At 47.5% G+C, this 12,870-nt stretch overlaps 1 protein-coding gene across 1 annotated transcript; it reads right to left on the reverse strand.

Moving 5' to 3' along the window:
• Positions 1–27: 27 nt before the first annotated feature.
• TMEM120B (transmembrane protein 120B) lies at positions 28–12,566 on the reverse strand. The gene is made up of 12 exons (XM_068163455.1): positions 12,413–12,566; positions 9,363–9,481; positions 8,284–8,400; positions 7,427–7,486; positions 6,370–6,465; positions 5,217–5,306; positions 4,276–4,341; positions 3,419–3,480; positions 2,546–2,638; positions 1,790–1,854; positions 1,554–1,622; positions 28–702 (listed from the first exon to the last, which is right to left on the reverse strand). Exons 1-12 carry the CDS (start codon positions 12,479–12,481, stop codon positions 589–591), a joined length of 1,020 nt encoding a protein of 339 aa, XP_068019556.1. The 5' UTR covers positions 12,482–12,566; the 3' UTR covers positions 28–588.
• Positions 12,567–12,870: the final 304 nt, after the last annotated feature.

The raw sequence follows: 12,870 nt of genomic DNA on the forward strand, positions 1-12,870 counted from the left end.
TTGTTTTCAAAAGAGGATTTCTCTCTCTTTTTTTTTTTTTCCCTTAAATAGCTTTTTTAATCTGTATATAGCAGCAGAATGGTACAAAGATGGGTGGTTGCTTTTTCACAGTACACACAGGTTAGTATTGCCACTGGAAATGCCTTTAAAAACAGCATTTGGTCTGCATTACTGATCAGCTTGGAGTGTTCATAAACCTTTGCAAATCCAATACCCAGAATTTAAATAGTAAAACTGGAAAGTGTTAAATATCATTCCAGAATTGGAATTACAGTAGATCTCACATTCTCCCAATGCTGGTGCTTCACCAGGCAGGTGCATGCTGCTCTATATACAGAGAAAAATAATCCAAAAGCAAAGAGATTTGGTATTAAATATACATAAATAGCAGGACTGCAGACTGGAGAGCCATGCTTGCATTAATACTGAGTCTGTGCTGGCGGAGTCCATGTCCTTCACCAAATACAGGGATGGATGAGTCCTTCCAAGTCCATCCCATTGTGTAGCTGGAGTTTAGCAGGATCCATCCCAAACCCAGTGCTTGCTATGGGCAGAGGGACAGCAGCCAGCAGGCTGGGGGCAGGGGGTTCACAGCTTCTTCGTCTTGTCTTTGTTTTTCTGGAGTTTAGCGTGCACCACTTTGAGAGTAGTGAGAAAGTTCCCAAGGAAGAGCAGCAGAAACGTGAAAGCCAACACAAAAACCTGGGGGGAGAAGGAGAAAAAGAAGGTGATAGTGCTGCTTTGGCCACATGTAGGTGAGGATTAACTTTGGTTAACTTGCTTGTAGTACAAACAGAAGTGGTACAGGGAGATGATTCATTTCTGCAAGGTGTGTTCCTCCTGAACCAAGTGAGCACACAAATTACAGCAAGATCTGTCCAAAATAAAACTTATCAGATTATCTGTATCACTGCACACATGATGTGGTCCAACCTGGATCAACAGGAACATCCCTGGAAGTTTTTAAGGCCAGGCTGGATGGGGCTCTAAGCAACCTGATCTAGGGTGAGGTGTTCCTGCCCACGGCAGGGGGGTTGGAACTCCATCTCTGAGGTCCCCTCCAACCCTGACAGGTCTTTGATTCTGTGTACTGTACAGATGGAAAATGGGATAGGCATGTTTGATGGGTGACAGCAACAGAGAAAGGTGGCAGGATCCCTAACACTGAGGCAGTAATGTGGGTAACAGGTTTTTAAAAGCGATCCACTGTCATAATTTACTTGTTACCATATTTCTCTATGTGTAACCCATGGATCAGCTATAGAGCCACGAGCAACTCAGCAGCCATTGTTAATGCACATGAACAACACAGAGAGCTTTACCCACAGGTATTCTTTTCCCCCTGCGTGCTCTGCCTTTCAGTTTGTGTGGTCACCCATGGGTTGCAAACTTCTCTACAGTAACTCGTATTTGTTTTGAGTTCTGTTGTACAGGTTCTGTGCCACACCACCCTGAGATATTTAGATGGGGTCAGTTGCCCACATATCTTTAAAGCTGTAATTAAACACCCCCTCTCCCTGCTCTGTGATTTTCTGAGCAGAACCAACACCCACCTGCCATTCTTTGCACTCCTTATGCCTCGACAATCCAAACAGTGTGACTGCATTATATAGCTGCCAGAACTACAAAGGGGGAGAAAAAGGCAATTTTATTATTAACAAAAGAAGAACCTTAGAAACATTTGCCACAGGTGCACACGATCCAAAGCACCCTTCTGTGGTGCTGCAGCCTCGGTGGCAGACCCTCACAGACCTGGTATAGGAGGGAGGTATGGGACTGCCCAACTTACATGCCCAAAGAACAAGAAGGGAAGGAGAAACGTCAGCCCCCGCCACATCCAGGACTGAAATCCTTCTGGAAAAGGTTGAAAAGCAGAGAGTGAGCCAGGACCAGAGCTGCAACTCTCCCCACCCAGACAACCCCTTAAGGGTTATTCCCATCCTGCTCCACAATAACCAACCAATTTAAAATACCATGGATAGAATCATGGCATGGTTTGGGTGGGAAAGGACATTTAAAGGTCATCTAGTCCAAACCCCCTGCAGTGAGCAACATCTCCAACTAGAGCAGGTTGCTCAGAACCCCATCCAACCTGACCTGGAATGGTTCCAGGGATGGGGTATCTATCACCTCTCTGGGCAACCTGGGCCAGTATTTCACCACCCTCAGTGTAAAAATATTCATCTAGTCTGAATCTCCCTCTTAGTTTAAAACCATCGCCTCTTGTCCTGTCACAACAGGCCCTGCTAAATGATTATACTTAAGGGTATGGTAATAGGAGGAGGATGTAGATGGGGATGACCAAACCCTCCATCTTAACCCTCTCAAGAGCTGACAGATCAGAGCCCTCTGCTCCCAACCCACTGGACTGGAGAAGATAAAATCCTCACTCCCCTTCCTACCTCAGGACACAGACAGCAGGGCAGGGGGATGGCAGCTCTGCAAAACTCACTGTCAGAAGGGCAAAGAGCTCTCTCCTCTCCCTATCGCTGTGTCTAAAACTTCTGCAAAAACCTTAGAAAGCAAGCACTGCAGCAAACCTCACCCACTGTAAGGTCCAAGTGGTTTCTCTCCCCTAAAGCACGGAGTCTGTAAAGACAGCCCCTCTGATAATAATACTGTAGGAACTGCACACAACCTGGAGGAGATAAAACATTGCAGTGGCTGTTCAGAAGCATGATCAATGTATCCAACTATTTTAGTAACATTTAACAGCATTTCATTATTGTTTGTATTTGTACATTGCACATTTTCATGTGAGCTTTATATTCCTACAGCTTAGTACTTCAGTATTTACAAAGCAGAAGTGTTTCCTTCTATGCGTGCAACACACAAATTGATTTTATCCCATGAGTTAGAATCATAGAATCAATAAGGTTGGAAAAGACCTCAAAGATCATCAAGTCCAACCTGTCACCCAAGACCTCATGACTACTAAATCATGGCACTAAGTGCCACATCCAGTCCCCTCTTGAACACCTCCAGGGATGGTGACTCCACCACCTCCCTCGGCAGCATATTCCAATGGCTAACAACTCTCTCAGTGAAGAACTTTCTCTTCACCTCGAGCCTAAACTTCCCCTGGCACAGCTTGAGACTGTGTCCTCTTGTTCTGGTGCTGAATGCCTGGGAGAAGAGACCAACCCCCTCCTGGCTACAACCTCCTTTCAGGTAGTTGTAAACAGCAATAAGGTCTCCCCAGAGTCTCCTCTTCTCCAGGCTAATCCCAGCTCCCTCAGCCTCTCCTTGTAGGGCTTGTGCTCAAGGCCTCTCACCAGCCTTGCTGCCCTTCTCTGGACATGTTCAAGAGGGGCCCAGCGTTAAATTGAGGGGCCCATTACTGGACACAGTACTCAAGGTCTGGCCTAACCAGTGCTGAGCACAGTGCTGAGTTAGGAAGGTAAGAAGAAATACTCACTCTGAAATATTGAAAATGCTAAAAACTGACTGCGAAACATCTGATACATGAGTCCATCTGGCCTGGAAGCAAAACACAAAGGAGGTTTATTTGCTTGATAAAAGTTATGCAATGCCATGCCCTTGCCCTTGCCCTTCCCTGCCAAGCTGGATCCCATTAGCAAACAAAGCAAGCAGCTGGTACCCGACCCACTCCACTCCATTGGGAGCCCAGATAGGGTGATACAGCTGCACAGCACAACTTTGGTCTGTAGGAAACACTCTCATTGATTAGGCTTCCCCTAATTAAAAACCCCTGTGGTGGTGTGCTCCTTCTCCAAAGGATAGCTCAGTACAGGCAGAGGGCAGGGAGCCTTCTGCTCCCATCCCTTACAGATTCAAGAGCAAAAACATTTGTTGTTTCAGAACATTTTTAAATTATAAACTGCTCAGTTCATGGCAAAGTTGAGCAGACTGCACGGGGCCCACACGTAGGGTGCATCACTGTGTGGTTCAACCAACAACAGCACCCATCAGAAAGTAACTTGCAGTTTTGGCTTTACACTCTGTCACCTGGGTTCAGCAAAGCCATTTTGTGTTCTCCCTCTAAAGCAACGTGCTGCTGCTGAAATTAGTACCAAAATTTCTGCAAGTCTCCTACCAGTGCAACTACCACTTAGGGTTTGGGTTTCTTTTAAACCAGAGGAAATACAAACCTGTAGTGTTGTATTTATCACTGAAAACATCTGAAACATCAGACAAACATTAAGTCTGACGCTTTCCCAGGTGCCCACATGGCCACAGCTTTGTGGTCCTGCTGAATTTAAACAGTCAAGTGATGCAAACACAGGTTTCAAGCACCTGTAAAAGCAGACTCACCACGTTAACATTACTCCGGACAGGAATGTGGAGACATAGTGATGAGACACCCACCAGCCTTTGATCCTGAACAGACAAAAACGTAGCAGTTAGATGAGAAACTTGGATTTTAAAGTCTGGCTTTAAAGGCAAAAAGTGATCCTGACTTGGAGGAGGAGAAACTGGGAACAAAACACACAGCCCAACTTGAGCAGAAAGGGTGCTGTGGAAACACTATCCTGGCAACATGGCTTAGCTGGAGACACAGTCTCAAGCTGTGCCAGGGGAAGTTTAGGGTGGAGGTGAGGAGAAAGTTCTTCACTGAGAGAGTCGTTCACCAGTGGAATGTGCTGCCCAGGGAGGAGCTGGAGTCACTGTCCCTGGAGGTGTTCAAGAGGGGATTGGACATGGCATTTGGTGCCATGGTCTAGTCATGAGGTCTGTGGTGACAGGTTGGACTCTATGATCTTTGAGGTCTCTTCCAACCTTGGTGATACTGTGATACATGAATCCACGACTGATGGAGAGAGGCTCAGCACTGGGTCACATCTCGTGCTCCCATGAGCTCTCCAGCAGAGTGAGAAGCAGCAGTCCCCACAGCATAAGGTACCACAGTGACTAATGATGCACAAGTTTGCATGGCACACAAAAATGAAAAGGTATGTGGACTGAATCAGTGATGCTTCCAAGTCCTTCCTATTGAGCTGGCCCTTTCCTCCAGACACAAACACTGGAGGAAGCTCAGAAAATTGAAGTGAGCAAAAGCTGTAGTGAGGCAGAATGAAGAACTGCCCCAGTGGATGGCACTGCTTTGGAAACTAAACCAACAGGATGGGTTAACTGGGGGCATTTGCAGCCAAAGGTGTGCAACCCCTAACACAGGACAGCAGCTGAATCACTGAGATTTGTTTTTGTTTTAAAGACAATTCATGCTTTACGTGGTTTGGCAGGAGGCACAGTACCTGGATCCATTGCTGATGAGAATGCTTTCCCGTATTGTCAGTGTGCAGTAATACCACACTAACAGAAAGTTAAACACTTCATCTGTCACCCTGTGAAACAAAAAACCACATAGTTTAAAAAAAAAAATCATGTTAATTGTAAAGGCATATTGAACCCCTCCCCCAAAAAAAAAGTCTCTATTCTTTCTCTGTCCCCTTGGGCAGATGAAAATCTCTCCAAGTGAGCCAGGGACACAAAGCCTCTGCCCTGAACATCTCTAACCCAGATGCAGAAGTGCACACAGCAGCAGCAGCACCAGGCTCAAGAGTTCTCTCCTACAGAAAGTGCCCCATGATGTAACACTGCAGATCTTCAGCCAATAAGGAGGTATGCAGAGATGACATTAATTCCTTCTGAAGGAGAGAAAGCATGATGGAAGCAGAGGATGATCCAATTTAGAGAGGCATTTCCAGGCTAATTCAATGAGGAGATTCCATTAGATCTATACAAATCCAATCAACTAAAAGAGCAGAGGAGCCTCTGAAGGAAAAAAAAACCAAACAACTTTATTTTGCCCTTTGTAAACTCCTGAATTTGAGAAGATTCATGGCACCCTCTAAGGCTGGTACGATCCTGCACGCACTCAGACTCCTCTCAGTGAAGTGCCCAGCTCCAATACCTTCCTGGTTTTCCGTAAGCAAATTCGAACAGTGGAAGCTTGTTGGTGCTCAGGTACTTTATCATGACCTAGAGATAACATTTCAGATCTGATCATTTCATGCAAATCCTCTCTTGTTGTGTTTGCAACATCAGAGCTGCAGCATGATGCTGGTCCTTGCCTGGGACAACCCAGAAACAAAGCCAACTGCTTATTCCCAAGCACAGCTTATTGCCATAAAACCAAGAGGTGAGAAAACATGATGTTGGACCTTCTCTTAGTTCAAGAGACTTGAAAAAAAAAGTTAAAGAAAGAAAAGCAAGTAGCTAAAAATACAGGTCCTGCTGGTGCAAAAGCTGTCCTGCTGGTGCAAAAGCTGTCCTGCTGTCCAACTACTGAAAGCCTAAATTGCTGCTAGAGCCCATTACACCATACTTAAGAGAGGAGAACAGTTAGCTCAGACTCAGCATGTTTTTATTCAGAATTCTTGATTAGAAGGCAAAAAGCAGGCTTACCTGTAGTGGAGAATAAACCTGCAGGTGACAGCCCCAAGTAACAAGATTATGGTCAGATAAAGTTTGAACTTTTCATACTCGTCCTTGTAGGCAAACCTGGAAGGGAACAGCCATCGTTTATGGACACAAAGGGCTGTTTTATGGAAATGTGGCTTCACTTTTTTCAAACCAGATGCAAATCCACATGCAAAGCCCAGAGACATGAGGTTTTGCTTGAAACCTTCAGAACACCAGGGGCCGGGGAAAGGCAGCATTCTGCCTGCAGGGCCCATCTGGGCTGCACAGCCATTACACTGCAGGACAACTCAATGGCTTAATACACAAGAGCTGGTTTCTAGGCTGGCATGGTAAGATTTAAAAATAAAATCATCTCCATTTTCTGGAGCACTGTATGCCTAGAAGTCACAATACCATTTTCACTGCAACCTTTCCCTAAAGGCAACAGGCGAGGTTTAAAAGCAAATGATGGACAGAATCCATCAGAGCTCTTGAGGCTTTAGCTTGGCCTTGTGTGAGAGTGAATTCTTCAACCTGTTTCATCTTTTACAACCTTTAAGGGTTCTTTCCAGCCCAATGATTTCTATGATTCTACTGCTGGCCCCAGAGAAACCCAAACTCATATATCACAGTATAACTTAGGTTGGAAAGGACCTCGAGGATCATCGAGTCCAACCTATCAACACAGACCCCATGACTAGACCATGGCACCAAGTGCCATGTCCAGTCCCCTCTTGAACGCCTCCAGGGATGGTGACTCAACCACCTCCCTGGGCAGCCCGTTCCAATGACGAATGACTCGCTCGGTGAAGAACTTCCTCCTCACCTCGAGTCTAAACCTCCCCTGGCGCAGCTTGAGACTGTGTCCCCTTGTTCTGGTGCTGGTTGCCTGGGAGAAGAGACCAACCCCTTCCCAGCTACAACCACCTTTCAGGTAGTTGTAGAGGGCAATGAGGTCACCCCTGAGCCTCCTCTTCTCCAGACTAAACAATCCCAGCTCCCTCAGCCTCTCCTCATAGGGCTTGTGTTCAAGGCCTCACATATATAAACTCTCACTTACTTTGCTTGGTTACTCAGAAGAGTTACATTCACATTTCCCAGCACCAGATTTAAGTACAGGCTGGAAGAGAAAACAAACAGGAGCAGACCCACTTAAGTTGTTTTATTTGAACACTGCAGGATGACCAGATTGGAACTGAAGAGACTGGCAAATCTGCCAAAGCTATGTTTGCTCCAGGTTTTCATTAAGGCAAACTGGAGAGAGACTACAGAAGAGGATTTAAATGTGGAAAGACTGGACAGCAGTTCCAAGAAACTAGAGAAAACATTTATTTCCCTGATACCTCTTATGCACTACAGTCTAAGGGCAAGAAATGTAGTGTGCAATGCTCCAATCCCAAAATAATGGAGAAACTGGAAGAAAAGTTAAAGACAGAAACTTTTAAGGGGCTGCAGCATTGCAAAGCTTTCACCAACTGGAAGAAACATCCTAGCAACCCCACCTGGAGCAAAGGATAACTTTAAAGTCATTTGAAAATGCTATTTAGGGAAATAAAAATAAAGAAAAATTAAAAAAAAGGAGATAAAAGGAAAAAATTCTTGTGCTGATTTAGCCTCAGAAATTTTACCACAGGAAAACATCAGTGTGAGGCAGTGAATTACACAACCTCTCACCAACGCAGAGTTACTTTTATTTTAACAAAGAACCTGCCCTGCCTACATGCAGCACATTCACATACACTTCCAGCTAATAAATTCTGTCTACACCTGACACAAGCAGCTCAGCAAGAGGTTTATGACTAATCCAGTTTTACATCTATCCCTTCAACATGCACATTATCCTCCAGGAACAACACTGCTGCAAACACCTACAAAATCAGCTTCCTGGAGTATGCAGCTCTCCCCAGAAACACGTACCCGTTCTTCTTTGGCAGGTAGGCTTCCATGTCAAAGAAGGCATTTTGCCTCTCCTTGATCTGGGCACTGATCTCCTGAATAAGGGCAAACTCTTCAGGACTTGCTTTGTGCTTGCACCTGTAAGAACACAGAAACAGGATATTCCTATTTATATTTTTACCTCCTTTTTAGTTAAAAGGACAAATCATGTCTTGAAATCCATGCTGTTGAAAAGCTGTGTGACTGAAATGTCATGGCATGCTTTTGCTCCTCTACTTCTGCACCATCATTTGGCTGACCATGGTTTTATTTCACTGCCTGGTTTATGCTGCTCTAGGTTATTTCAACCATTTGGTTCATAAATCAGCTTCTCTTTTCATCTCAGCTCAGTGACAGGATGCTGTAGCTCCTTCCCTAGCAAAGCACTTGAGGAATATTGTGCTTTTCTGCAGGAACTCCTACTTTGTGATCTTTCTGCATGGTTTCAGGCACTGACCTTGCAAAGGCTGCAGCTCTTCAGGCATGAAAGACTTTGGGATGTAACAAAACACAGAGCTGATGATTTACTGACAAACTGTGGGTTTACCAATTAATGCAGAACAGAGAGCAGAGCACAGCAGCACAAGCAACCCATGGTGCCAGAGTGGGAGCTTTCAGATCTGCACACAAGGAACTCAGCCCACTGCTCCCAGGGACCAGCCAACCAGAGAGAGAGGTTCCCTCCTGAAAATCCATCCAGGAATGAGTTACACCATCAGGTTCAAGGATTGATTGCTGCTCTTCCTGCACAGCTTAGGGAGCAATGTTTTGCTCACCCAGCAAAATAGGAAGGCCAAAAGCTGTATGTTTCTGCAGCATGTAGCACATAATGCAAGGATGTGAACTCACTCTTCAAGATCTTCTGTTATTTACAGGACTCCATCTTTCCTGGGGTTCTAAACATCTTACCTGGCTGTAATAGATGGAGGTGACTCAAGAATAATATGGAGCAAAATCACCATACAATACATATTAAAATGCAAAAAAATCAAATATTTCATCCCTTTGGAAAGAAGAAACAACCCATCCCTGCCTCCTCTACCCTCCAGGTCTCCCATTACCGTTGCAGGCTGTGCTTCAGATCCCTTAGTGTCTTCTTCTGCCGATGTATGGAGCTGCTGCAGGCTGTCTGCAGGTTGGTGACTTCTTCCAGTTTCTGCCTGTAGACTTTGTGTGTTTCCTGCAGGGGAAGAGGAGATGACTGGTTACACATTGCATTTGGTCCTTGCCTCTGAAGGAAGCAAGCAAAACCTGAGGTTTTGGGGAGTCAGCAGTCACCCCTGCAAACAACCAAGCAGGGGGCAATGTCAAACCAGTGTAGATACAACATGGTTTAAACAGACATTAATGAAATTCCTGCAAAAAAAGAACAGCCTCTGCACTCAATTTGCTCTAATGAGCTTTGCCACTTTTCCCATCCCATTCCCTAATGAAGCCCTAATCCTCTATTTGATCCCAATCTGTCCCCATCAAATGAGTGGTGAAATCAAAGAGCAGGAACTCTGATTTGACAGCCAGACTAAATCTGGGGAAAAAAGAAGAAACTCAAAGACCCAGAGGGAAGAAAAACCAAGATAACAAAAATAACCCACAAAACCAGCCATGGACGTGGGGGTTTAGATCCCTTCTGGCAACCATTGCTATCTCCACCCCTTGTATGTCCAAGCAACCGACAAAAGAGCTTAATCCATCCCCTCCCTTTGGCACCTGATGCTCCTTCAGAGGAACTTCTGTATCACAGCTCACTGATCCTCTGAAGACCCCAAACTGGTGCTTGACTGGCCATGATGAGGATGCATTAACCAGCTGCAAGCCTACTGAGATGCCTTTGCTCAGGAATGAATGTGCTCTGCTTTGCCCCACCTTTACAATGACTTCACCAACCTCCTGGGTTCAGGGAGACCTGAAGAAAAGGTAACCAGATGCCAGGCCATGTCCTCTAGGCAAATTCTAAGATCTAATAACTCTGCAAGCTCAGAAAAGGAATGGGTTAAATGGCTAATTGCATGGCTGCTTTATCTACCAGCGCATCAATGATCACAGAAAATTACCACTGTTTTTCCCAGAGCAAACATGGTGGTAAAACCACACAAAGCAGCCACTTGCTCCCCTCCTCCCTAGAACCTGACTGGTTCATTATTTACAGGAGCAACACAAAACAAGCTCCTTTAAAAACCTTCATAACCAAGCAACCATGCCCAGGCTCTGCAGCTCCATCATGTCAGGATCGGTTTGGCTTTGCTTAGCACCGGCAGGATTTCAGGGCTTCCCAGATTGCACAGCAACTCCTTCTGCTTCTCTAGACAACACACAACAGCATCTTTTTAAAATCTGGTTCAAAGGGTGGAAGAAGCTCTTCACCATAGAAGTGTTTGAGTATTGATTGGAAACACAAACAGGTGAGTCCAGAGTGGGTGAATTCTACTGCTAGACAAAAACATCAGGACAGTGACTTCAAAATGACACTGGTATTTAAAAGATCATAAATAACTTCACTACTACCAAGTATTATCCATCAAGAGAGGCAATTACTTACAAAGAGGACCCACCAGCAGTGCAGAGAGCTCAGCTTTGCTTTTACATTAACAAGTACAACCCACAAGACAGGCACCTGCCCAGAAGGTCAGGTCTGACCACAGCTCTCTCCACACAGGAGACAACCTGTGCTGAAAAACAAAGGACCTAAGCATCAGGGAGAAGAGTATTGTTGGCCCAAGTTGAGCTCCCAGGCATGAGTCATCACAATTGTCTCTGCACCCAAGTTCACAAGTTTTACAGTGTCAGGGCCATGATTACACAGTTTGCCAGCAGAGTTGGGGCAGGCAGCAGTTCAGCAGACCCACTCTGCAACTGCTTCATCTTTTCTGTAATGGCTTCATTTGTTCTGTAAGTACCTGGAGATCTACTTTCCACAGCAGTCCCAAAGCCCTGCTTGGGGTCAGCACTTGTTTGCTTGCAGGACTCAAGCGACATTTATGGGAGCCTTTCCAAGGTTTTTTCTGATCCAGATGTGGTTTACATGTTCATACACTGGGTTTAACTAAAGAGTTGGGTTTTCTCCCACAACACATCATGGTTTGACCTGAATGCAGTTCAGGAGCCCAAAGCCTTTCTCCAAAGCACATTTAAGCACCATCACCATCTCAAAAGAACTGGAGCAGAGTCATGTTCTCAGGACAGTGCTATGTTATCCTCTTCTTCAACACTGCCTTCAGATACAAACTCCACCTGTGAGCCCTAAAGCTCTAGGATAAAGGACATTATTCTAACTTTTCACCTCTACAGTACTAGCCACTGGGCAATGCCTGTGCCACCAGCAGCTACCACCCCACCAAAGAGCATTTCTACTTTATTTTACAAATGGGCAAGCCGAGACAAGGATAAGTCAGCGATATTTTGAGGTGGTTTCAGTCAGACCTGAGCAGCATGCCCAGCAAGAAGGCTGGTGCGCACACAGTGATCAACCCCACACCAGATGCTACTTCCCACCAACACCCAACCACCACCCGCCCTTCTGTTAACAGGCCCACAACCTGAACTCTGAATTAAGACACAAACCAGATCCCCTTTCTCCACCCTTGCTTCCAGGATGGGCAGGCACCTCCTCCCCATGGGTCGATCACCGCAGACCCGCGGAGCATGGCTGTGGTTTGGTCTAGGATGTCCCATGTAGTACCTGTCTAGAGGTACTGGGGACAGTGCAGCGACACTCACCCATCCAGCGCTGTGCTTCGGGATGTGCCCCGGGGCCGTGGCCGAAGCCCCAGGTGCGCCTGGCCCAGCTCTCCCAGAGCAACCAGTAGGGGCTGAGCCCCTCCACGCCGCCGCAAGCTCCCTGCCTGGGTTGCTGCACGGCGGATGCCTGCCGGGGAAAGGGGCTGCACCCCGTGCTGCCGGCTCCACTCCTGCAAGGCCTGCGACCGGGGAAGCCCAGGAGCGAGCCCGGTACCATTCCCCCGCCTCACGCAGCAAAGCGACCAAAGCAAAACCGGGCGACAGCCGCAACCAGCGCGACTCTGAAGGCGACGCCGGTGGGGCCCCCAGCGATGCCGCGCTGCGCCGCGCCGGCACCGCACCAGCAGCGAGCCCCTGCCGCCGCTGCCCGCCTCACCTGCAGCTGCCGGAACTCCTCCTCCAGCTCCCGCCACTCGCCCCGGCACCGCTCCAGCTGCAGCCTCATGGCGCGCGGCTGACGCGGACCACGGTACCGGCAGCACGAGCTCTGCCGGTAGCGGCGGCGCGAGCCCGCACCCGGGCCCGGGGGCCACGTGCGCCCCTGACGTCATCGCGCGGGGCTGGGCGCGGCGCCGTGGCGGCGTTAGCCCGCCCCGTCCTCTGCTCGCCTGAGGCGAGGCTCCCCCCACCCCCTGCCGCCAGCCCGGCCCCGCGGAGCGTGGCCGCATCACCCGACGGCTTCTTTGCTGTGCTGTGCCCATTCAGGCTCCTGGCTCGGAACAGGCTGTGGGGCACGGGGAAGAGAAATGAAGCCTTCTGTGTGGCGCGGGCGGAGCCGCCGTGCTGTGGGCACCGTCCCCTCACAGAGAGACCTGCTCTCTGGGGTGGCCATAC

The sequence above is a fragment of the Melanerpes formicivorus genome, unplaced genomic scaffold (genome assembly GCF_026170545.1).
Source record: "Melanerpes formicivorus ecotype bairdi unplaced genomic scaffold, bMelFor1.0.p_v2 SCAF_72, whole genome shotgun sequence".
NCBI classification, from domain to species: Eukaryota; Metazoa; Chordata; class Aves; order Piciformes; family Picidae; genus Melanerpes; species Melanerpes formicivorus.

Bases quoted from the DNA above. Each gene is read 5' to 3' on its own strand.
- TMEM120B (XM_068163455.1), bottom strand. From the start codon at position 12,481: ATGAGGCTGCAGCTGGAGCGGTGCCGGGGCGAGTGGCGGGAGCTGGAG. The intron at 7,487-8,283 runs GTACGTGTTTCT...TTTCTCTTCCAG, and splicing joins TACCTGCCAAAGAAGAACGG to CCTGTACTTAAATCTGGTGC. The intron at 4,342-5,216 runs GTACTGTGCCTC...TTGTCTGTTCAG, and splicing joins CTCATCAGCAATGGATCCAG to GATCAAAGGCTGGTGGGTGT.